The 25,237-nt window shown below is 41.5% G+C and overlaps 1 protein-coding gene across 1 annotated transcript in view; it reads left to right on the top strand.

The window, feature by feature from the left end:
* The window catches only part of MTUS2 (microtubule associated scaffold protein 2), a gene marked incomplete at both ends in the record, with an annotated part of 188,305 nt that overhangs the window by 113,249 nt on the left and 49,819 nt on the right, over positions 1 to 25,237 (top strand). Inside the window, 3 exons of the mRNA XM_080363539.1 lie at positions 4,598 to 4,759; positions 18,306 to 18,404; positions 24,275 to 24,483. Coding sequence (XP_080219665.1) covers positions 4,598 to 4,759; positions 18,306 to 18,404; positions 24,275 to 24,483 — 470 coding nt within the window. The remainder of the gene's footprint in view (positions 1 to 4,597; positions 4,760 to 18,305; positions 18,405 to 24,274; positions 24,484 to 25,237) is intronic.

Raw genomic sequence — 25,237 nt, 5'->3', positions numbered from 1 at the left:
AGATACTGTCTCTTACATTAAAAATCTATCTTATCACAGCAAATCCTGGATATATTGATATTGCTATTGTGGTGAGTTGACTTTGACTGGCTGCCAGATACCCATCCAGCTGCGCTCTCATTAACCCTCCTCAACAGGATGGGAAGGAAAATAAAATTAAAAAGCTCATAGGTAAAGATAGACAGGGAGATCACTTACCATTTACTGTCACTGGCAATACAGACTCAACTTGGGGAACATTATTAACTATCTTTCTAATTAAAATGCAGTTGAATGGTGAGAAACAAAGACAAACAAACAAACAAAACAAACCTAAAGCAACTTCCCCCAAATCCCTTTCTCCTAGGCTCGACTTCACTTATTCCTTCCCAAATTCTCTCCCTCTTCCATCCCACCTCCCCACCAAGCAGCACAGGGGGAATTGGGAATGGGAATTGAGGTTAGTACCTAGTAGTTTCTCTATGCTACTTCTTCCTCCTCACACTTTGCTCCAGCCTGGGTCTTTACCATGGGCTGCAGTCCCTCAAGATAAACCTGCTCCTGTGTAGGCTCCTCTCCAAGGGCCACAGATCCTTCCGGGAGCCTGTTACTGCCATGGCTCTCCATGGACTGCAGTTTCCTTCAGGGCACATCCACCTCCTCCAGCATGGGATCCTCTGTGGGCTGCAGTGTGGATATCTGTTCCACCATGGCCCTCTCCACAGGCTGCAGGGAAATACCTGCTTCACCATGGTCTTCTCCAGGGGCTGCAGGGAACACCTTCTCCCCTTTCTCCTTCTCTGACCCTGGTGCTTGCAGGGCAGTTTCTCACACTTTTTTCTCACTTTTCTGCCCTTTCTTAAATTCATTTTCTCAGAGGTGCCTCCAGCTTGGTTGATGGTCCCAGCTGTGTCCTGTGATGGGTCTGTTGGAGTCGGCTGAAACACTCTGGAACCAGCTGTGTCTGGCATGGGGCAGCCCTGGCCTCTCCTCATGCAGCCTCCAACACCTTGCCACAGACACCCAGTACAGCGATGCAGCCTGTCTCCCTGAGTCCATTTCTTATGAACAGATCGAAAAGCTGAGTCACTTTTTTTCTTTGCCTTTTTGCTACTGAAGGGGTTTGTCCAGCTATGACACAATGTTGATGGCTGGCTGTCTCCAGGCATCCAGCATTTCTGATTGAGGGGTCCTGATGAGTCTGTGTTTGTCAGCTTTCCCAACCACTCATTTCTGCAATTAACAGACCTCTTGTGCTGTGCTTTAGACAGTAAAAGTGTTTGTAGCTGGTGGCAATTCATCTTCAAGAACTAGAACAGCTTTTTAACTATAATTTTTAATAAGAGGTTAGGTAACTTCCCGGGACACCTCATTCTTCAAAGCAGAAATTGCTTTATTTGTTGAGGTTTGTGAGTTGAAACGTTCTCCATATAATACATTTCACAACAGATAATAAAGAGTTTCAATTAAACAGCACTTGAACGGCCTTTCTCTGCAAACAGGAATAATTTCCTCTTCAAGATTAGTGTCTCTATAACTGAAACTTTTAAACAAATAACAGAGGAAAGAAAAAATTTTCTACAAGTTGTGCTACCCAAACCAACTGGATGAGCACATGCCGGAGACCTTTTTAGGAGCATGATGCAGGTGGAATGAGGTGGATACACAGAGCATCCCCCTGCACCTGGTAGAGATGTCCTTGTGCACAGCTGCAGAGGAGACCGGGACAGGTTTTCTGCTGACGTGACTTTACTGAGGTCAGCGGTGCTTTGTCAGCAGATAATTGAGCACGTAATCTTAAGTGTTTGTTACATGGCTGAAGAATCTGTGTAGTCTGGAGATAAAACAACAACCTGATGTGCCAAGGGGTTGTTATGTGCACAGCAGTGTAAAGATGACAAATGCTTCAGGTTTTCCTTTTCCTGTGTAGGGTACAGTACACCATTTAGTTTGAATTTTTAATGTGTCTTATTATTTGATCAAAGGTCAAATGTGTTTGTAGAAGTCCATGTATGCTGCAGGTATGTGATTTAAATTAAAATGTAAATGCAACCAGCCTTATAGACACAGCAAAACTTAAAGCAGTTTTGTCAGAGCCAAAAGGTATATTCTTCCTTTATCAGAAAAGAGGATTTTCTTTTCCAACCTGCACTTTTTTTCTAGTGGATTTTCAGTAAGAGAGGCAAAAAAAAATCTCTCCTTTGCTTGCACACATTTAAGAAGCCTACATCTTAATAATACTGGAGATTTGGACATATCAATTATTAAAATAATGTTATCATTTTTCTGCAGGCAGTACATAAATAGCATTGTATTGTATCTTTTTAAAACAATAGAAATAAAAATTATAGCCCCTTTCTGAAATCCTACATATTTCTTGCCACTATCTCCACTTTCAAACAAAATGTTCATCCTTCTGCAAATGCCCAGACATACTGTAATCTTTTGCTCCTCTTAGGCTTTCTACTCAATAGCTAAAGAAGACACTCTAAATTTGCCTTTTTCAAAAGTTAAGAAAATATTGATTTCCTTATATCTACAAGGAGTGTAGGATGTGATTATTCCCTGGATGGCAAATTCAGGAGGAAGCTAAACCCATTAGAGGTTTTGAAAGAGGTCAATATAAACTGGAAACCTTGGCAACCAAAGGTTCAGGGTTTTTTGTTTGTTTGTTTTGTTTTGTGGGATTTTTTTGGTTTTTCCTCTTCTTATTAGAATCATAGAATGGTTTGGGTTGGAAGGGACCTTAAAGATTATATAATTCCAATCCCCCTGTGATAGGCAGGGACACCTTCCACTAGAGCAGGTTGTTCAAGGCCCTATCCAACCTGTCTTTGAACACTTCCAGCGGTGAGGCATCCACAACTTCTCTGGGCAGCCTGTTCTAGTGATTAACCACCCTCATGGGTGAGAATTTCTTCCTTCTACCCAACTTAAATCTAACGCCTTTCAGTTTAAAGCCCTTACCCCTTGTCCTATCACTACGTGCCCTTGTAAAAAGTCCCTCTCCAGCTTTCTTGGAGGACGTCCTTAGGTACTGCAAGGCTGCTATAAGGTCCCCCCAGAGCTTTCTCTTCTCCAGGCTGAACAACCCTAACTCTATCAGCCTGTCCTCACAGGAGAGGTGCTCCGCCCTCTGATCATCTTCATGGTCTTCCTCTGGACTTTGGACATTGACAGCCAATGGTAGGACAAGGAGTAATGGGTTCAAACTGGAACACAAGAGGTTCCACTTAAAATTGGGAAGAAACTTCTCAGTGAGGGTAACAGAGCACTGGAACAGGCTGCCCAGGGGGGTTGTGCAGTCTCCTACTCTGGAGACATTCAAAACCCACCTGGACACCCTCCTGTGTAACCTCATCTAGGTGTTCCTGCTCTGGCGGGGGGATTGGACTAGATGATCATTTGAGGTCCCTTCCAATCCCTAATATTCTGTGATTCTGTGACTCGTTCGAACAGGTCCATGTCCTTCTTATGTTGCAGGCCCCAGAGCTGGACATAGTACTCTGGGTGGGTTCTCATGGGAGCAGATTAGAGGGGACAATCACCTCCCTCTACTTGCTGGTCACACTTCTTTTGATGTAGTCCAGGATACAGTTTTCTTTCTGGGCTGCAAGTGCACATTGATGGGTCATGTTGAGCTGTTCATCAACCAACACCCCAAGCCCTTTCTCCTCAGGGCTGCCCTCAGTCCATTCTCTGCATATCCTGTGTTTGTGCTTGATATTTCCCTGACCCATGTGCAGGACCTTGCCCTTGGCCTTGCTGAGCTTCATGAGGTTCACACAGGCCCACCTCTCCAGCCTGTCCCTTCCCTGTAGTGTGCAGTCTGTGCTGCACATCTTGCTGTCTTCAGAAAACTTGTTGGGTGTGCCCTCAATCCCACTGCCCATGTCCAGAACAAAGATATTAAATGTTGCCAGTCCCAATACCGACCTTGGAGGAATGCCTCTTCTTGCTGGTCTCCCTTTGGACATGGAGCCATTGACAGAACTCTGAGTGTGACCACTCAGCCAATCCCTAATCCACCAAGTGTTCCATGTGTCAAAACCATGTCTCACCAATTTAGAGACAGGATGTCATGTGGGACAGTGTCAAATGTCTGAGTGTCATTATTCAAACATCTGAGTGTGGTCTGAGGGACTGTTTGTGGGAAATCCATCCTGGGTAGGAGAATTCAATGTCTTCCACCACTGAGTCCTGCTCTTTTCCCTTAACCTGACAACAAGCATCTCCCAAGTGTTAAGGCAGGTGTGTAGGTTGGCTCCTGTAGCAGCTACAAAGCCAAAAAAAGTCATCCACCCAGATATTTAGATTTTTTTTTTTTTTAGTGAACCTTGCAGCCAGATACCTTCATGGAGCTAGCCCAAAAATAGGTATTAAATTCTTGTTGGAGTCAGACTCCAACACCTGCCAAGACTTTATGTTTAAGTAAGTTACTGGGAACTCTATTTCTACATAGCCATTTGTATTGGAGAAGGTCCCTGTAACTTAGCCCAAACTGCAATAAGAATATGTCTTTGTAGATTATAATTGCTGATACAAACTCAGTCTGTGTGCCACAGTTTACATACATTTTTTATGAACTTATAATTAGAGCAATTTTGGTCTCCTGCAGGTTCAAGCTTTGGAAATGAAGAGCAAACCACTCCTAAGGTATCTGCACCTTCTAAAGATATCCCCAAGGGGAGCAGCAAGAGCACAACGCAGGTATCGAGCAGCACAGCGACTCCACGCAGGAGCTTACTTCCAGCTCCAAAAACTACCACAGCACCTGCTGGTAAGTCCTTCAAACTGAAACACCACCTATATCAGGCCAAGAAATGCAGAAACCTAAGTATGATGATAACTTACTGCTTGCACGATTAGTTTTAATGCTATTCTTGGGCACATTGCCAATGTACTGATTTGAACTCTATTTGCTGTAGTCAACAACATGGTTATAATCTCATTTTGTGAACTGTGTCTGGAGTTGAAGGCATTTAGTACTCCTAATTACACATGCCAGAGATTTAGTGTATATATTATTGGTTGTCACCCCACACAGCTTTTTGAAAACATTGCATTGCTTTAGAGACCAAAGCGTTCCTTTGAGCAGATATTTCATTGCTAGTTATCCTTGCAAGGAGGAGAATACTGGACTCTAAGTTTAAGTGATTTGTGGTGTTTTGACTCAAAGGGAGAGAAGGAGACAAGTAAATAAATAGATAAATAAATAGCATTGTTTCCAGATTGTTTCCTTACCTAAGCCCTCCTTCAGCTTGATCACAGTGTATCTCAAATCAGACAGCAATAATTCATAGCATCTCACACAGAAAAGTTTACAGTTGCCTGACAAATGCATCTTTCATTGAAAAACATGCATCTCTCCACCATATCCTGCTAACACTTGTTTCACGATGCCTCTTCTCTAGTGTGGCACTTGGACACAGTGTGTGAATTCTAGGTTCACCTTGGCAAGGACATAGGGGTGTATCTTCCTGGGTAGGACTCACCACTTTTGAGGGAGTAGGGAGCAGTTCATGCTGCCTGCCCTTGAGGGCTGCTAACAGTGGCCCACCTGCCTGCCCACTCAGGGCGATAGATGAGAATATCCATGATGGTTAACATCTATTACATACTCAGCGCTGGAAATACAGAAACTCAAGTTTGGGTGTAATGATTGAGTTAGGGATGTTCATTCTGACTTGAAAACAGGGTCAGTATGATCATTTATCATGATTATAAAATAAGTTTAAAAGCATGGCTGTAGACACCCTCTCCCCTGGTTACAGATAACATCTCACAGCAGGTGGCTTCAAGCACTTTCCTACACACTGGTGGACAATGTTGCTTTACCCTGTGCCAGCTCCTGTTTGTCCCATTGCCTTTCTGTCTGATGTGGCCCCAGCACTTAACTTTCTGCACTGCCATGGCCCCTGGACTTCATCAGCCATGATCTCATGAAGGGTATGGTAGTTCCTCTGGGCCCAAGAAATACTGCTGGAACCAAAGTAAGCTCTTACACACCATGGTCTTTATGTGTCTCCACATTCATTCCTGCTTCCTCATACCCCAGGAGATCCTTCAAGCCTCTCAAGGGAAAGGAACATTAGTGGTCGTTTAAAAACACTAGTCATTTTTAAAGCCATAATTGGAGAAGCTTACTGGTGAGAAGCCTGTGCCTGAACTGATCATTGGACTCTTGTATGTGGCTACTGAGGTCAATATTTCAACTTCTAATAGGGGGGAGAAGGAAGAGTATGGTTTCAAGATTTATGTTCCTGGAAAGCACTTCACAGATCACTGAGACAACAGGGTGAATTAGGTGTATCATACTGTATTAGTATGATAGTAGTGAAATATTAATTTATTTGACTTAGTGATATTTCAAGTTTCTGTAGGCTCTTCTGGCCCCTGGGATTATTTTGTTACAGGCTCTTAGAAGTCCTGTGTCTTTTCCTACTTTTGCAGCCTTCCATGAGTGAGTTCTTGCCAGAGAAGTTTCAGCTTTGGGACACTGCAATGAGCTGGAACCGTGGTGTTTGATATACGATCAGGCTAATGTGGACATGCAAAATCTAGCACAAGCAGGACTAATTGAATTGTTCAGGCTGTCACATCTGAGTTTGCATATGTTCCAAATCTCAGCCCCACACACAAGACCAGAAATTACAATTTAATACAAAACAACAGTGATCAAGCAGTAGGTTTCCAGAAAGAATGTTTGCTGTCACATCAGGGGATAAACACTGAAGGGGAAAAGAATTACTGAGGCTGTCAGAAAGCTCAAGTTGACTTTTAATGTAGGTTTTTAATGTATGAAGTGATTTGATCTATGAAACAAAAGACTAATTTTTTTTTTTCCTGGATTTTACTACCTCTGGAGACAAAGTTGAAAAATAAAAGGTCATAATGAATTTGGATCATGATGAAAAATTGTTCAATTTTCTTCCTTCCAAATAACCCTAATTTGCTCATTGTCCTGAGGTTGTCAATGGATGTTTTCTGTGTCATCACTTAATCTTGGTGTAATTTTCTTCAGAGCATTTGTTGGTTTGGTTGTTCGGGGTTTTTTTAGTATCTCCCTCCAGTAACTGTATCTGCTTCCATGGGCACATGCAAAAGGAAACTCTTTGCCTATGCTTCTAGTTGGCCGAAAGTGAGTTAGTTTATAGTCTGAACTCGATAGGGAGACTCAGTCAGGTGAGGTAAAACTTGCCTGGTTTATTCTGGAAGGAAACTAAGCATAAAGTAGGGGTACCTGTCTGCGTTGTGCAAACAGTCAGAAACAGAGATAACTGGCAAGTTTGGGAAGTTAGTAAACACAATAGAGAGAATTTAAAAAAAGAACGACCCTGTGTTTGTCCAAGGTTCTGGTTTGACTTTTGTACGAGTCAAGGTAGCAGCAGATGTTATCTGTGGTCAAGTCATGATTTTTTTTATTAAAACAGTGTTACAGTTCCTCACAATGCTAAGTATCTGATGGAAGCAAAGTCTGAAATAAATCAAAGCAAAGATAAAGACAAGGGGTTTTAGCAAGTCCAATCCTGCCTGTTGTGCAATAATATATGAACACTGCCTATAGATCCCAATGTGATAGGGAGCCCTACAGAATGTAAAATCTCCTGTTGAAGTACCCTTTGGACAGTTTTACACATCTTTTAAATGATGAAGCATAAACCCGTATTTTTAAAATTGAACTCTTTATTAAATCAGTAGTCAGATGCTACAGATCCAATGAAGCAAGTGTAGAAAGGGCACTGAAGTGTTCATATTGCTTTGGGCTTTCTGATACCGGGCAAACAAAAGCATCTAATGAAACCCTTTAAAATTGTGTCAGATATTATATTTTAAATATGGCAGGGAAAGTACATAGATGTGCTGAAAAGGCCATTCTCCAAAAGTATGTCCTGCAGCATGTGGAGGATGTAAAAGTTTAAAGTCTGCATGTACAGACATGATAAAATGTCTACTTGTAGTGCCATTCCAAAGTGGAAAGAACAATCACTGACACAGGCCACCCGTCTATGCTGTACAAGTCTGGCATTATTACTGGACATCACAGGGCAGGAGATGGATAACAATAAGGGAGCAGAGAGATAAAATCAATGTTTAAAAAATGTTTGAAGATATATTAAAAATGAATCCACACCTTGGGTCACTGTTACTGACATGTCATAAAGATAATGAATTTCGTGCTTAGGGAAGCAGCCAACCTCGTCACTGCAACAGAAACACCAAAGAAACTTTCACCAGTGCTCCAAACTGAAGGGACAAATGTCTTGAAAAGAGTGGAATGAATAAATTTCTAATAGTATTTCAAACTATTACATAATGGCAATTGGATGCACAGACATACCAAAGAACAGAAGAGCATCCATGGTGTAGGAAGACAGAACAATAGAAAAGACAATTTGCTTAGTATGTTCTTGAACGAATGAAACTACAGATTGTCTAATATCCAGTAACCATTTGGGGTGCCCTTGTATTTAAGGTAGTCTTTGTTCTCACATGTAATGCAGTTACAAGCAATCCAGATGCAAGTTTTGAAAAGGGTTTTAAGGATCATTTAAGGGCGTCAACAATGCATCTTGTAAAGTCTTAGCTGGACATGGATTTGTTTTTATAACGTTTTGTCATGTTCCTGGTTAGCAGCATCACCAGTTTTTTAAAAAATGTATAAGACATCCAGCTCTAGTTTGCCAGGGTAGCCTTGGAAGATAGAAGGGAAGGTGGCTCATCAGACAGCCCCTTCCTAGGAAGGACGGCCTCAGCCTTTTGAACATGCTTGTTGCTTACCTCTTACTTGTAGCTGGATCATGAAGACAGCGTCTGCAAAGGAATGATTGGTGTGGCACCTGTCTATCCTCTGTCTCAGACCAATTTCTCCACAGCTGAGCTGGCAGCCACCCAGACCCTGTGGACTCATGGTTGGAAGGAATTAAATCACCACAATTTCCTGTTCTTTTCCCCGCAATGGCAGGAGACAAGACACTGCCCAGAAGCTGTGATCAAGGAGAGAGAAATGGTCTCCACTATAGGTGGAATTTATTAGCTGGGAGTAAGAGAGGCATATCTTTGTACCCTTTCTTATGGACGAGGGGAAATCCCTGCCTCTAGCAGGAAGGACTTGAAACACAAACCAAGACTATCTTGCAAGTGAGGCATATTTTCCCCTAAGAAAAAGTGATAAATGACTTTAGGAGTGAATTATGCATTTGAGAAGGAAGTCACCAGCCTCATTCAGTCAGTCAGAAGGCCAGGCTGTCCCATGAGCAGTGTTAAAGTCAGCCATATAGTAATGCCTTTGAAAAACAGGGAAACTACAGTGATTCCCTCTGTATGTTCTGTGTGTTTGGAGAATGATGGATATTCTATGTATAATACTCCTAGCAATCACCTAGTAGTAATTGCTATAGGGCTTGATGCGGTGTATGTGTTTATAAACACAAACTGCAGGTGTCCAACCTCCTTTGCAAGACATTGCAGTTACTAAAGGACTTAGAGGACTACACTGTTATAGTTAAAGTTCACAGACATTGCATGCACTGTGTACAGCATCTTTAATGAAGAGGGAAGAAAGTATTTCAGAAAAAAGAAGACAGTCATTTTAACATAGAGAACATTTCTGAAAGAGTGGGATATCAGATGATATAAGAATTGCATTTGTATTTCAGAGATCTACATAATTTTAATTATGTATTAGTAGGAAATTAATTCAGAAAGGAGCATATCTGCCTATATTAATGATTGGAAAATAACCAATAAAATCACATGAAAGCTTTCATGTATTAGATGTTACCTGAGAAGACCACCTGTGCTGTAAATTCTTATTAAAAAAAAAATGACTTCTCAGACTTCTCAACAGTGTTTGACAAATAAATTGGGTTACAGGGTATAAATCATATTTAATTAATGAAAACGGACTCCTATTGCTGCTGCTGTGCAGTGATTCAGATGATAAAAAAAAAAAAAAAACAAAAAACTATGGCATGGGATAACAACAGTGCAAGATCATTGTCATGCAAATTGTTTTGAAGACATCAACTGATTGCTTTTTGACTAGTCTATGAAAAGAACACATTTAATTAGATTCCAGTGTGTTGTACAGCCCTTTTTGTGTGTTTTTAGACCCCTTCCATATTTGCATACCTGTCAACATATAGAAAATGGGGAGGAAAAAGCATGCTTGAATAGAAAAGCTGAGACAAGTCCTTTTAATTCCCTTAAACACATTAGCTGCTTTGAGAAATACAGTGCTAAACTAACTGATACTTACCATATCTATTATTGTTTCATATTTTGTTTAAAGACAGATGAGAGCAGCTCTCTGTCAGAAACTTTGCAGCTAAGATCCACCTCTGTAAAGACATATAAGCTTCCACTTTCCACAGATGTTGATAAAAATATGTAATCTTTGAGGCAGATATATACTGAATTTTCTGTTTCAAACTTCTCTGAAAATGTGGGAGTATCTGCAGAAGGCAATGTTCAGAGAGAGTAGATTGACCACTTCCTATCCTCACAGGGGATTTGTTTTACCAGGATTCAATTCTGTCATAATTTGGGCAAAACCCTTCAGTTTGACATGGTGCAGTTAGTGATGTATCTGGTGAGCCCTTCAGGATGCATTAAAAAGCCCTCAGCATAACACACCACAGCAGTTCGTAACCCAAGAAGAACAGGTCTATGTTGTGTATGGAGAGGGGACTCAGACAGGCAGTGATTCCTGAGCTGGTGGTGATGGGTCTGGAGAGTTGCCAAGTACAGCACCATGCAGGTGTACCTGCTTAGATCCAGAAGCAGTACAATGCATTCACCCAGGGCTGCAATTAGTCAGTTATAATTAAGTTGCTTTAGACCTAGGTCATTTCCTGGCCAGGAAAGTTGGTTTCATCTGCTCTAGCCTTCTACTTCTGGAGGGAACTCAGACTTCAAAAAGGCAAATGCAAAGTCTTTGACCCTTGGAGGTATAATGTCATGTAACAGGAGAGGCTGGAGCCACCTGGCTGGGAAGCAGCTCTGTCAAAAGGCCTTGTTTGGAGGTCTTGCTAGACAGCAAGTTGAACCTGAGTCTATCGTGTGCCCTTGCAGCAAGAAAGACCAGATGCATACTGCAAGAGTGTGGCTTGCAGCATCAGTGGTCGTCCCCCTTTATTCACACTTATGCGGCCACTCACAACTGTGCCCAGTTTGGGGAATCCCAGGACAAGAATAACGTGACATACTGGAGTGAGAACAGCAGAGGGCCACCAAGATAGTCAAGGGACTGTGGCACATAACAGGACAGGTCAGGAGGAGAGGCTGGAAGATCCGGGCTTGTTCAGAGAAGGCAAAGGGAGATCTTATCACAGTCTCCAGTTACTGAATGGAAAGACAGAAAACAAAACCAGACATTTCCCAGAGGTGTACAGTGATAGGACAAGATACTCCAAACACAAGTTAGAACACAGGAAATTGTCACCTGTGAAGGTGGTTGGCATGTGATCACCTGTGAAACTGGTCAAACACTAGAGCAGATTTTCTAGAGAGGTGGTGAAACCTCCATCATTGAAGATACCTGTAACTGAGCTTGACAAAGCCCTGCACAACCTGCTCTAGTGCAACCCACTCTGAGCAGGAGACTGGAACACAGGACTTCAGAGGTCCCTCTCCACATAGGTAATGTGCAATTCTGTATGCCATGAACATCTTGGGCCCACATGCTGTCATTGTCACACACGTGTTGTGGCCTCTCTTGCACATTCAGGAGGAGTAACTCATGAGCAGAAATGTCTAGCCAAAGGGTAGGTTTGCACTGGGGAGCTGAGTACATGGCTACCACAAAGGCAATAGGACTTGTATGCAATTCAAGGAAAAAGGAAAAAAAAAAAAAAAAAAAAAGAAAGAATGGAAGAATTTGAGAAGTGGTTTACACCTGACCAGCTCTGAGTAGTTTTCATTCTCTTCATGTAATACAGTTTCCTCTGTGGTATCATCCCTCTCTGGTCTTGTTCAGCCACATCCTTCTCTTAGAACACAGAAACCCACAGAAAATCCAGCTTGGTACCTATAAACTCTGCCATGTTTTGAAACTTCTCATAATTTGTATGCCATCACAGTAGCAATAAAGAATTCATTTGAGCAGCTTGTTTCTACTTAGTCCACTAAATTAAAATGAAAAGCATTGTTCAAAAAACTAACCCAGTCAATTCCTGTGCTTTTACAAGTACCAGTAAATCGTATGTAACAGGCAGGCTGTTAAATACAATCAGTCAAGATGAAAAATGGGAGGCTGGTGTTATCACAGCTCTCACTAGCAAGCTTGCAGTGTCAAATGTGCCTCTTTTAATCAGCTTCTGCAAAATCCAGACAACACAACCTCAGCAGGAGGGAGAGAGATGAACGAAGGTCAGCTGAGGTGGGGGGGGGAATGAGCACCAGTGCACTTGCAGAGAGGGAGAGAGAAGAGTCCGCTGGTGCTTTGTTTCCCTTTGTAAACACTTTCAATCAAAAGCTGAATAGTAAATCCACAGCGAGTTACATTGATGTTGTTCTCGTATTGAATATAGGGATATGCAGCACTACACTGCAGGTGAAAGGGAGACGTTCAACTGCAAGCCTTCCAGCCTCTCTTCAGAACCACTCTGAAACATGCCATAGCACAACTCTGGGAGGAAGCGATGATAAAATGCCACGGGATCCATGGTGAATGACAGGAAGAGAAGGAGTAGTTGTTTTAACTCTGCAACTTACATTGGATGTTCTGAGTTACCCTGATATTTTCTATTCAGTTCATAATGGTTCATTTTGTAAGGTTTATTTTTTTCCTTTAGTTTTTTGTTTGTTTGTTGGTTGGTTGGTTAGTTTGGGGTTGTGGGTTTTTTGTTTGTTTTTTTTAGTACTAGATAAAGAGACTTTTTAATATAGAAAGAAAACTATCAGTTTCAGGCAAGTCAATGAAATAGTCCTTGTCCTTCTTTTTTTCTTATCAGATTGACTTTAAAGTTGAAGCAAATGCAAAGGGAAAAGCACAAGCATTAGCAGTTTCTTCTTCAACAAATACATAGTCTTTCTTCTGCACCTACTTACTTATTCACAGTCTTTCAGTGTCTCATAGATCAAGGAAGCAGAGAGTCTCCAGAGAGAATTAGACTGCTGTTATGCTACAGAATCCATCATCTTTCCACTTTTGCTCATTTTCTCTCAAACAGTACATGCATGGATGTGTCATTACTCACCAAGGACACGACTAGTTGTGGTATCAGGGGGAAAGGCAGAAGAAAGCTCCAAGCAGTTCTGTGTGCATGCGAGTGACTGAAAACGCTTCCTTGGGGTTTTTTTAAACTTGCAGACTGCATTGGTTAATTTATAAAATACACCTGAGAACAGCTGAAATCCAACTGAACACAGCCGGTCCCATTGCATTGTTAATAATGTCTATGGCATGTTAGAATTTGCGTAATTTGTTAGCATGTTTTCAGTTTGAAGTGTGAAAGTAAATCAAAGCCTATCCCACTGTCCTGGCTTTGAAGAGTCAGAAAGGTCCAGGCAAATGTAAGTTCTGACTCTGCAGCAGCTCTTAAGAAAATGTCTCAGATAAGAAGTATATGACTCGAGTTCCTAGGTCAGCATTCAGCAATGATAGGGGAATGGAGAAGTGGCTTTGTCTGCTGTTATTCCAAGTGATTGCTGAATGATTTAACATCTTGAGTGTTTTGCCTTGTATTTCTAATGATTTTTGCCTTTGCTCCTTCTGCTCGTTTTGAAGCAGGCTGTGTGTGTTAATTAGGAAATGTAAATACCTTTACAGAACTGCACATTTGGATCAATTTTTCAAAAGCAAATGCTGTTAACCACACCAGTAGAAAACACGAACAAGTATTTATTCTCACAGTTGTCTTATGGCCTGAAATATCCATTTCTATATGAGTATAGCTTTTTAAAGAGAGGAAATGTTGGGACATCTGTAACCTTAAATGGAATGTAAATTCCTATAAAAATTAACAGTTTGTGGCTTTGATTCCTGGCTACTGGAAAGTCAGATTCTCACTCCATGAGCTCCTGTGGTGAAGGGGGTGGACAGAGCCTTGGCAGCTGTTCCTGGAAGCCTGGGGGTATCAGTGGTGGTTCCTGCTCTGCCAGGAGCCTTTCACTGGGAGGCTCAGTGGTAAAAGCCTTGATTATGCAGCCAGCAGGAATAAAGGTAATGTACGGGCATTTAGCACAGAGCTAACTGGAGTTCCATATTTCCAGCCTGTGGACAGTAACACTAAGAGGCTGAAGTAAATTTTGTTCCAGGTCAGAGTTAATATACTTCTTAAAAGACAAATTTAGAAAATTAAAACAGTGTGCTCATTTGAAAAAATATGCAAGTATGGTTCTTAATTTCATTTTATAATTGTATTTTGCATCTTTTTATTATTCATCATTGTATGCATAGTACCTTTTGACATTTCACAATACATATGACAGTCCAAATATTATTTGAGGTTTTACAGGTGTTACAAGCCCATAATAAGGACTTAAATGTTTGTCTTATTTCCTGAGTTACAGTGGATCATCAAACTTTTTGTGTACATTAGAGCCTTTGAGTTGATGCTGCTACACTCCGAGGTAGAAAAGACCAAACTGTATAACCTCCCACTGTGCCGTACCCTGTGGTACAGCATTATGCTTATCATCACGCCAACGCTCCCCTACAGATTTTTGTAAACCTGAAATTTTAGATTTCTGTGAAATGACAACTTCAGAGCCCAGAGTCTTGTCATTTAGAAATGAATTTTCCCAGTGGGAACTTCTCTTGAAATCAACATGTTTCCTAAGTGTTTTTCTTTTAACCGTCTAGCAGATGTTGTTTCATAAGAGAAGAGAAAGAACAAACCCCATTTCCAGGAAAACATTCAGCACAAGCTCTTATTTGAGGCCTGATGCCAGGGATGGCTCTTCCCCTAAAATTTCCCTGTGGGTGATGAGCTTAGCAGAACGATAACAGTTTGCTCCTGCAGACTGTCCTTTCTTTTGCCTGCTGCCTGATTCCTAAATCCCTCCCTGCTGAGGAAGGCCACCAAGACCTTTCTGCTTATGAAGGAGAAGCTGAATTGTTGCTAGCTCCACTTGCCCCTCTCCTCTGCCCCTTCCCAGCAGAACTGTGCTGTGCCCGGGCTCTTCCCTCACTGCACAACCCTTCCTTGCTTCCCCAGTTGCCGTATTGCCACCCCTACCAGATTTTAGGAGCTCTAATCTTGTAACTGAAGGGGAGTGAGGGGTGGTTATCTTTGCTTTCCTCCCGTGTTATTAAATACTACTCTTCTGTCCTTGCCAAGATATCTATTTGCATCTTTGCTTACAACCTGCGTCAGGCTCACTCTGCTGGTCTCCCACCTTCTGAGCCCATTGTGCCCCATGCAGCTGTCCCTGATGGGTGCTGCCATCTGCACCGGCTGCCATTCCTAGACCTCCCCTTACCCTCTGCAGAACGATGGTGCTGACTGGGCTTCTTTGCTTCTTTGCTCTCTTTTCTTTGAACTGAGCTTTAATTGGGGAATTGTTCCTCACTTTGTGCTTAAGTGGCTGAACTAATTCCCCAGGTGTTCCTCATTGAAAACTTTTCAAAAACACACATAGTTAAGTATTTATATTCCTCTTGTTTCTGCTGAAAGTGTAAGGAGGACATTCCCTGCCGCTGTCTGTATTTGACATTTGCCATAGAGAAATTTACAGAGGAACTTGATATGATCCATTTGTGCATCGTCATTTTTATTTTGAAAAACACAGGAAAACCAAGGCCTCATTGCCGTGAAAAAGTAATGCTTGAACCTGTAACCATATAAACTATACCTTGTAAAACAAGCTCTGATTTTGCCTCACAGCTCCCAAGTTGCTTTCCCTTCATCCTTAGTAATGAATTGGCACCATAAACTTATTTTATGTTCTGCTCTCTAGTAAATATAGAGTAGTAGGTAGCAGAAACGGGAAATTTATATCCTCAGACCCTTCACTGTGAAAAGTATTAATCACAAATGACAGTTATAGCCTCAACATGTCCAAATTATAAACAGTAGACAAAATGGACAAAGTAAAGGTATGAAGAGTTCAGTCTTTACCAGCCCTTGACAACTGATGCTGGCATTTGCCTGTGGACAGTGGGAAGAGTCAAAGAGGGTATTAGACCTTCTCCTGTGCCATCTCCACAAATAGTTGGACATAAGACTTGTGCTTGTGCATGTGGTCTTTGCAGAAACAGTCTGCAAGCAAATGCTGAGAGGCAGTGCTAGAAAATGTGAGGCTTGGCTTCTAGTGCGTGGCAAATGCTGCATCCTCAGCTCACTGCTTACAAGTCTGGATACAGACAGAAGTCGAAGGGGGAATGATGTGTCAAAAATAAGCCTGATACTGCAACTGCGACTTTGGGGAGGGTGAAAAGCTAGTCATCCAGTAAGTGTCCCTGAAGATTAAGATCCTCACATAAAATTATCGCTTTTCTCCGCTATTGAAATAGCCAGATCACATTTGTATTAAGCAAAATGGAAGATAGTGTTAGGTTTTGGACTGGCACTGTCTTTAAGCATCACCAAAAATATATGGTTTTGTTTGCTGGCTTCAAATCCTTCAGGGGACAAATACTGTGGGACATTTACCTACAAGACGTCCATAAATGTACTCATGAAAGAATCAAAAGTTAATAAGGCAAACATTGTTTTTCCTTTATGACAAGTGGTTTGCCTTAAGTCTGCTGATAAGTGCTCCAAACTTGAAACACACCTGCATTAAGCCAAGAAATGCAGAAACTTTACTATGATACTCATTTACTTCCTACTCAATTAATTTTACTGCTATTCTTGGGCACATTGCCAGTGTGCTGATTTGGACTCTATTTGCTGTAGTCTCTTTGAAATATGGTCAACAACAAGTTTATAATCTCATTTTGAGTGTTGTAGGCTGAAATACAGCCCCACAGCAAACACTAATGTTAAAAAAGGAAAGCAAACAGGAAAATATACTAATGTCTAAGGGATTTGGCTTTTCTTGCTCTTCGTTCTTACTTCTTTGGTGAATGTTTTCTGCATGAAATCCATGGCTATGACTGCAACACTGTGGGCTAAGCAACACGACAGGGCTTCACTGTTGCTGCACTCAGCACAATCCCTGCAGCTGTTTTGGTGGTACTTGTGGGTGGGCAGGAGGGGTGAGCTGAGCTTGGGTGGCCTCTCTGGCTTTCAGATGAAATTGTATCTCCTTCATACAAGAGGCAGTCAGTGACTGCAGAGCTTGGACAACTGACAGAGCATCCCGAGCCCCTAACCAGAGAACTCTAGTGGTGGGAGGATTAATAACAGACACTACAAAGTTAAAGGAAGAGGAAAGGCTAGCACAAAGTTTCACAATGTTATAAACCAAGAGCTCTGGGACATCATGGTGTCAGTAGGGAGAATTAGCGTCTGCAGAAACAAAGGATAAATGTAGTGGTCAGGTATAACCTGGAGGGTTACAAACTGGAGAGGAGAGGAGAGGAGAGGAGAGGAGAGGAGAGGAGAGGAGAGGAGAGGAGAGGAGAGGAGAGGAGAGGAGAGGAGGAAGCTTGGTACTTGCCTGGGTCATAGATGAGCATGAACCAAGTGCCAAGTGTTGGTGCAGCCTTGTGGACAGCAAAGCAATGGCATGACCCTGTTGTGTCCTGCATTGGCACTGAATGTGTTGCACCTCTCTGGCCCTGCCTGACTTACTGCATAGGCAGAGATGCCCTCTCCAGTCTGGGGCACCACACCCAGCACAGCCCTGACACAACCTGCCTGCTTCTGGTTCTTCAGAAGCCTGTCTCTTGCCTGTATGAGATTCTCTGGGGAATGCTGCTCACCAGACAAGGCGATTTCCTGACTTAGTTGATAGAGCAAGGCCCTGCAGGTACCTTAAGTCAGCTTTGCACAGTCCTATTTAGCTCTTCCTCCAGCCCAGAAGATGCTTGGCTGAGGATGCACAGCAAGGTAAAGAGACAGAACACAGACCCCAGAACAGATAGTGTGGGCTACCTGTGTAACTGTTTGTGCCTTAATGGTATTTGTCACTTTGCAGATGGCTGGAGAACCAAGATAGTGTGTAAGACCTTTTTTTGACTTCTTTAGTGCTGCATATGTCAGCTCAGCCACATGCACACAGTCATGCTTGCACAAGTGGCAAGTTGGCATCCAGCACAGAAGTACTGTGTAGCATCATTCTGTGTGAAGCCCAGGATGTGTATTGTGAAATACTTAGAGTTTGCCATTCTGATATGTATCTTAGTGACATAGTTCTGCACAATTGTAAGCAAAATTATAAAACGGGTTTCTTTCTATCTTCTTTTTTTTTTTTTCTTTTCCCTAAAACAGGTCAGAAGAAAGAAGTACAAAAAGATCAGGATGCTAATAGACCAGCTGTCTCATCCCCTAAGAGATCAGCAGTAACAGCCACCAAGCTCCATTCACCAGGTATTTATGAACCCAAAAGCACTATTTTAGGGAAGATTTAAACTTGATCACTTTGCATCTCTTGTTAACACATTAAAATCTGAGACCTGCTATTGTTAAGTGAAGATTGATTGCGTCCAAGGTTCGTTAAGCTGGCTGTGAGTACAGCAGGCTTTATCATCCCAATGCGTGAGATGAATAAACTTATGTTCTCTTTGTTTCAACTGTGCAATCATCTCTCCTGCAAAACAAAGAGTTGTTGCTATTACATGTTTAAGGCTACAGGAATATTTTTTTTCATGATTATAATTTTCTTATATAAAAGGGGAACAGATAGATATAGTGAAGTAGAAGATAACTCAGACAATTAACTGTAATGAAAATATATTACTTGGAATCTACTCTTACTGTTGTGCAGAGACACTAAATTTCCTGCCTTATTTCTATGCATAATTGGAAAAGGCATTATCTATAGAAATAACCTTCAGATTGCTATTGGGGCATTTGTACCCCTCAATATTGGGTACAAACACATGGTTTTAGCATTTCTAAAGAATACCTTTGTTCTTACTGAAATTAAAAGAACTTATTTCCATCTATGTCTACTAGGTGTACATTAACAAATTTATAAGGTACCTAAAGGCTTTTGTAAGACTGGCCTTTGGCTGTTCTAAATGCTTCTGAAATGAGTGGGCATAGTCCCACTGTTTTGATTGTGCTTATGGTTTATCTTCTGTTCTGTTACCTCATTTTTCAGACTCGACTTAAATAATTTAAATGTCATCTTTACAGCTATGTGATACTTGAGTTATAATTATGAGGCATGTTACTTCATTTTATGGTAAACTATAAAATATGTAGAACAGCACTTTGGCTCCTATAACTTGCATCAATTGCCTCTTCATGTTTACTGAACTCAGGCCCTATTCTTCTCCTTCCCAACCAACAAAATGGAGAAAATGGAAGGTTAAATTTTATCTTCCAAGGTGCCAACAGGGCTCAGAATTTTTCTTCTTGCTAAGATGCTACGGTAAAAGGTTTATCTTATCTCTGTCCTCTGAGTCGTGTAATTTTCAGGCCGTTTTGTACCTGGTGAGATCAACAAGAGAGATCCAAAGAAAATTTTATTGCTGAGCGTTCCAGACCCGCAGCTCCCCGGCGTTTATAATGGTGGGAGTCCATTTTAAACACCAACAGTGATTGTGGCTGTACCAGCACATTACAGCACAGCTTCCACTAGAATTAGAAAGCAAAATGAAACACGGGTATATTTTCCTGTGTATTTGTATTGTCTTGAGGAGGCCTGCATTTCCATGGGTGACTTACTGATTCGCCTGGCTTAAATTTTTGGCATATGCAACTCATGAGGCCTCAAAGGCTTCTTCATTCTTATGAGAGGTTGAGTAACAGCCCTCTCTCCATCAGACTGATTTAGGATTTCTTAAGCTTGGTTGTCTGAAATTATGACAACCTGAAATTGTTTATCACTGTAAGGATCAAATAGGAAAATAAGCTTCACCTTCGCTTATGTTTTTAGAGTAGCCTTTAGCATTCTTTGAAGTAACAACATCAATAGCAGCAAACATTTTTTTTTCACCTATTTAACAATTTCACAAAATAACCAAAGCAACCATTAAACAGGACAAGGAGTGAGTGTAGCTGGGGCTAAGGGGCAGTAACACAGACCTTCCTCTGTCAGGATCACAAACTCATGCAGCATTTATAGTTTGTGATAGGGGAGCATGTATCCCCCAGTTAACTCCACCACAGCTACATGTGGCCATGGAACAGGCTCTAAAATTTCTGAATGCCATTTCTAGGTTGTTTTCCATGCTACTGGCCTCCTAACATGCAATTCCTTCTAATCAGTGCTCATTTTTGACTGTCATACAATTCTTTTTTTAGCCTTGAATCTTATCTTTACAATTTGGATCCATCCTCTTGAAAACTTGCAAGGGTGTTTTGAGATGCAGTCTTGTAGGGATCTCAGTTTTTATCTATTGATGTAATACCATTCCTGAAATCTGTGTATAGGAGCAGATGTGCACAGATGCAGGTGTTCTCCTTCCACCCCATTGCAGGATGGTGCTACCTGCTTCTGACATCTGTCACTCTACAGATTGCTTGTTATCAATCTTTTTGAAGTAACTTTCTCACTTTCCTTACCAAAATGTTGGCAAATGCGGAGTTAAAAGACAAAGAAATTGTATTCCCCATCTAAATCCTCATGAAGTCTGTTAATTATGAGTATATACTTGTTATGTCTGTTAGTTCAAACATTTGGGTAGATAAAAAAGACCTGGGAGTTTTGAAGTGGATCAAAGAGGTTCAGTAATTTCAGTGTACAGGGGGTCTTCCCCCCTGGACTCACCATCAGCAAAAGGGACATTCAGGATCAGGGCCAGCATCATTAATACATACCTTGTTTTGCACAGAGCAACAGAAGAGAGGCATCAATGGCAGAATAAGCTTGGTAAGCTGCTTTTCAGACCCAAATGAACTAAGAAATTCAGATTTATACCCGAGGAGAATAGCACAGTTTCATTTACAAGGACAGCTTATAATACTGACAAGGACAACATAGAGATGTGCACTTCAAATGTTCCAGTGAACAGGAAAGCTACAAAGATATAAGACCAAACAATCTGATGGGTTTCTGTTTTAATTAAAACTGGACTGATGTCAAGGGCTTCTCCCTACACTTCTCCCTATGCCTTCTATTGTAACATCACCATGCTGTCTAAACAACCCAGGATTTTTATACTAAAAGGACAGATATTTATGGTTGTTGCTTTTATGATTTTTTTTATTTTGTGATAATACCCTCTGCCCAGTCAAAAGCCCCTTTGAATGAATGACAGAATCTGTAAGAAAATATCATTCCTGCACAAAAAAAAATTTACAGGCTTTAACTGACATGAAGATGGAGAGGGGGCAATAGCTATGCTGCTTGAGCTCTCTTAATGACAGAAAGTCCTTTCTAACATCCTTTATTGTATTATTTGGGTCTTGCAACATCATGAAGTTAGTCTTGACATGCTGTGAAACCTGGTATTCCTCTTTGCAAATGCAAGTCATGGGCTCTATGAGTTTCAAAGTCTGTTTTGTACTTTGCAGCTGCAGCATGAGATACTTGGAGACAAGAGGGAACATCTCTGCTGGAGATGGCTCCCCATAAGCTTAGCCTGGAGCCAGAACATAGTCAAGTAGGTTAGAAAATATACTCCCAATGGCTCCATACAAGCTGAGGATCTGAAAAAGCAGGAATATGCTCATGGCGTATTGCTCTGGTAAAGCCATACTTCTTCCAGGCCTGATCTAACAAAATTGCCCTAAGGATCCATTTGCACACCCAGGCTACAGTTTTAAAGAGCTAAAATATCTAAAGCATATCTGACGAAATCACCTCTGGAACAGTGCTCTACTTCACAAATTGGCTGAAACTCGTACAACAGATGCTTCTCTGAGGAAGGATTCTTCTGGTTTTTAGGAAAGGGGTAGATATTGTCCATGGCAAAATACTGTCCTCTCTTCTGATCATTGCTGAAAACTGGTTGGAGACCTTGTTTGTGTATTCATTTTCAAAAACTGTATACTATGAGACTATAAAACTACAAGATATCATTTTTTTTTCACTTTCTTGTTGTCACCATTTACTGCAGGGTGACAATAAACCGTGTCAGATGTTCTCTGTTAACCCCCTGCCCTCCCCACTAAGGAAAGGTAATAAGCATAAAAGGGAGAGAGACCTGTGAATTGGAAAATTAAAAATGCTTTACTAATGCTACTAATAAATAGAAAAAAAAATGCAAAACCAATCTTGAATTTCACAGTGGCATTGCTCCAGTGCCTGCAGGGCAGGTATCCAAAAGTCCTGGGCTGGAATCTGCAGTAAACTGGAACTGGATTCAGGGATGCAGGGCCTGGAGCTAGGCCTAGGATCACCAGCAGAAATGGCAGGGTTTTCTTCAGATGCCAGCCAAGGTCAAAGAGAGCGAGACCCTCAGGATCTCATGTTTTTATAGGGTGTATGACATGAATGGAATGGAATACTTAGTTGGTCAATTTTAGTCACCTGTTCTGTCCGCCTCTCCTTGCAAATATGCCCCTCTCACTTAAGGGACTTGCAAAATTTATCAGTAACCTTGGCTGCCATAGCAATAAGTCTAAACCTGTGGTTCTTCTGCATACCATTGCTACTGTTAACAGCTCTGGAGCGACTGTTTCAAAAACATGTAGCCAAATTCAGAAAAGTGCAATTACTTAGAAGAACTTAGCTGAAAGAAAAATTCATTAAAAGAGAACTGGTCTTGTTTAAAACAAAACCAGGACCCTTGTATATGCAACCTTTCTGCTAACATCAAAATGTTCATTTTTCATGTGTATCCAGACCAATGTCAACCATCTCTATTAACACATGAGAACAAGGTGTCTGCCTCTATTTTGTCCCTCTTTCATACCAACTCTAGCTCTTAGGCTAAAACCTTGAGAGTAGTGGGAGGAGCTGAGGAAGAGAACCAGATATTCCTGGCCAGTATTCAGGAATGAGCTAAAAGGCATCAGCTGAGGAGAGACTGAGAGTGGCAAAAAGAATCAGTAACCTGTGCTGAGGTGTGGCCCAGCCAGCCATAAATGTTTGCAGAGGATTGTTCTCAGAAAGCTAAGAAGATAAAGACAAAACAGATTGTCCAAGCAGTGGCCTGAGCAAAGTGACACTACTAGAAGGGGTACGTCCTGCTTCATCCTTGTCACTGAGTATTTCCAGAGAAATTGATGGTTGACTCAAGTAGGACATGAACTTAACTTAGGGTGAAAGTCTCACTTCCCTTAAGTGGCTTATCGTGAGTAAGCTTTAGTTCTTGTGCCATTCATATGAGTATGACACTGTATTTGGGCTGACTATAAAATCATAGATTTGTTTGGGTTGAAAGGCACCTTTAAAGGTCATCTAGTTCAACCCTCAGACATGCTACATCAGTGGTTTCACACCTTTATACAGTATCAGGCTTGCTTCAAGCCAACTTGGAGCACATCAACAGAGCCAGAGTCTGTCTGGACCTGTTTCTGCAGGCAGACCATTTAGTGATTCTGTTGTGACCAATGGTGCAGAGAGAGCAGACATGAACAGCCAGTGCTGTAACCAGTCATCATTACGTGATACCTGGTGGCATTTCTATACGTATCTGGTTTGTGTTGCAGCTTTAGAAGTGTCATAAATGGGAGAGCAAAGGGAACTGGCAAGGCAGACAGCAATATTGTTGATAAAAATAAATAGTGGTACCTCAGTAGCAAGCAACCCATGCTGTGTTTGCATTCAGGGAAGAGCAGCTCCAGTCCCACATTGTCCCATTTGGAGGCAAAAGGAAATCTGCAATGGCAAAGGAAATCTGATACCACTGTCAAGTCCCCAAGCTCAGGATTCAGGTGGCCAAAGAGTGTAAATGTCATCCAACTGCTTCCCACATCTACAACACGATAAGGTGAATCTCAGCCTGGAAATGCCCATTTCTCTCATTGCTATTCAAGAGAGTCCGTCATCACACATCAAGGTGCAGGCAGATGCCTAACATGTGAGATGAAACCTTCCTTTAACAACCTCAGTCCTCAGCAAGACACTCGTAGGAGAGCTCTCCTCAACTCACAGCAGACCTTCAGGCTCGGAGCCTGAGGTGAGATGACTGTACAAAGCATTGAGCTTTGGTGCCTAGGGAAGCACAAGTTGCTGTGCTCTTGCTTTTTTTGAAAGTCATTACAGATCTGAGTGAATGCTACAGACTTTTTTTTCTTTTGTAGACCTGAGTCCCGAAGTCTTTAGAAACACATCAAGGTCATGCCCATACATATGAAGTAACTGACCCTGATAATCTTTTCTTCTTGTCTCTTCTTTGTAGGACATCCCAAGCAAAGGCCAAGCACCCCAAAGAATGGATTCTCCCCCAAACCAGGAGAGAGTAGAGACGCTGAAAAACAATTCGTTCAGAAACTGAAGGAAAAGTGTGATGAGCAGTCCCGGCAATTAAGCAGTATTCAAGATGAGCTTAAAAGGGCCATCTGTGGCTTTGATGTCTTTGCTATAACAACACAGCACTTTTTCAGACAGGTAAGTGCAATGTGTACTTTTCACTATTGGAAAGATACTTCGCCTTTACACCAGTCACTTGCCCAAATTTATTCCACAGTCGTTGAAAGTTTGTTCTTGCAAGAAAAGCATGTAAGTACTTTGAAAATCAAAGCTCAGGAACTTGGAAGAGAAAGAATTGTGACTGAAGCATTTGTCACAAGCATGAAGGTATTTCAGGATGTTTTTTTACAGGGAAAGCAGATGCAGAAACTTAGAAGCCTCAATCTCTGACTGCTACAGCTGGAATGAGAAGTGTAACTGAGATACTGATGCTTGTGAACAAATATAAAAACCACCCATGCATTTAGTTAGCCAAAGGTGTTGGATGAAGGAGAAGATTTTCTTTCTTGCAGCACTTATCTACTGTTCCTGTTCACCACAGATCAGGCAGAGAGGTCCCTGTTACAGAGGTCCCAATTCCTGAAGATGTTAGAATAACATTATCTCAGCATTTAGGAGGTTACGTTCAGCAGGTATAAAGAACATAAAGAAAATGTCAGTATTAGAGAAGCTTAATTATTCACTAAACCTGAGACAAAATGAGTAAAGTTTAAAAGATGACCACAGTAACGATGAAGGACTTGTAGGTATTGCTTGTTTCAAAAACCATTTAACGATCTGGGAAATCTAGCCAAGGTCTGAGATCCAGACCTGGCTCCCCTGATGCCCACGCATTTTGTACTATTCCAGGTTAAGCTGGTGCCCTAACTACTTTGTGAAACAGGCAGATGAT

Source organism: Nesoenas mayeri, assembly GCF_963082525.1.
Source record: "Nesoenas mayeri genome assembly, chromosome: 1".
NCBI classification, from domain to species: domain Eukaryota; kingdom Metazoa; phylum Chordata; class Aves; order Columbiformes; family Columbidae; genus Nesoenas; species Nesoenas mayeri.
This window is presented reverse-complemented; position numbering and strand designations above follow the sequence as displayed.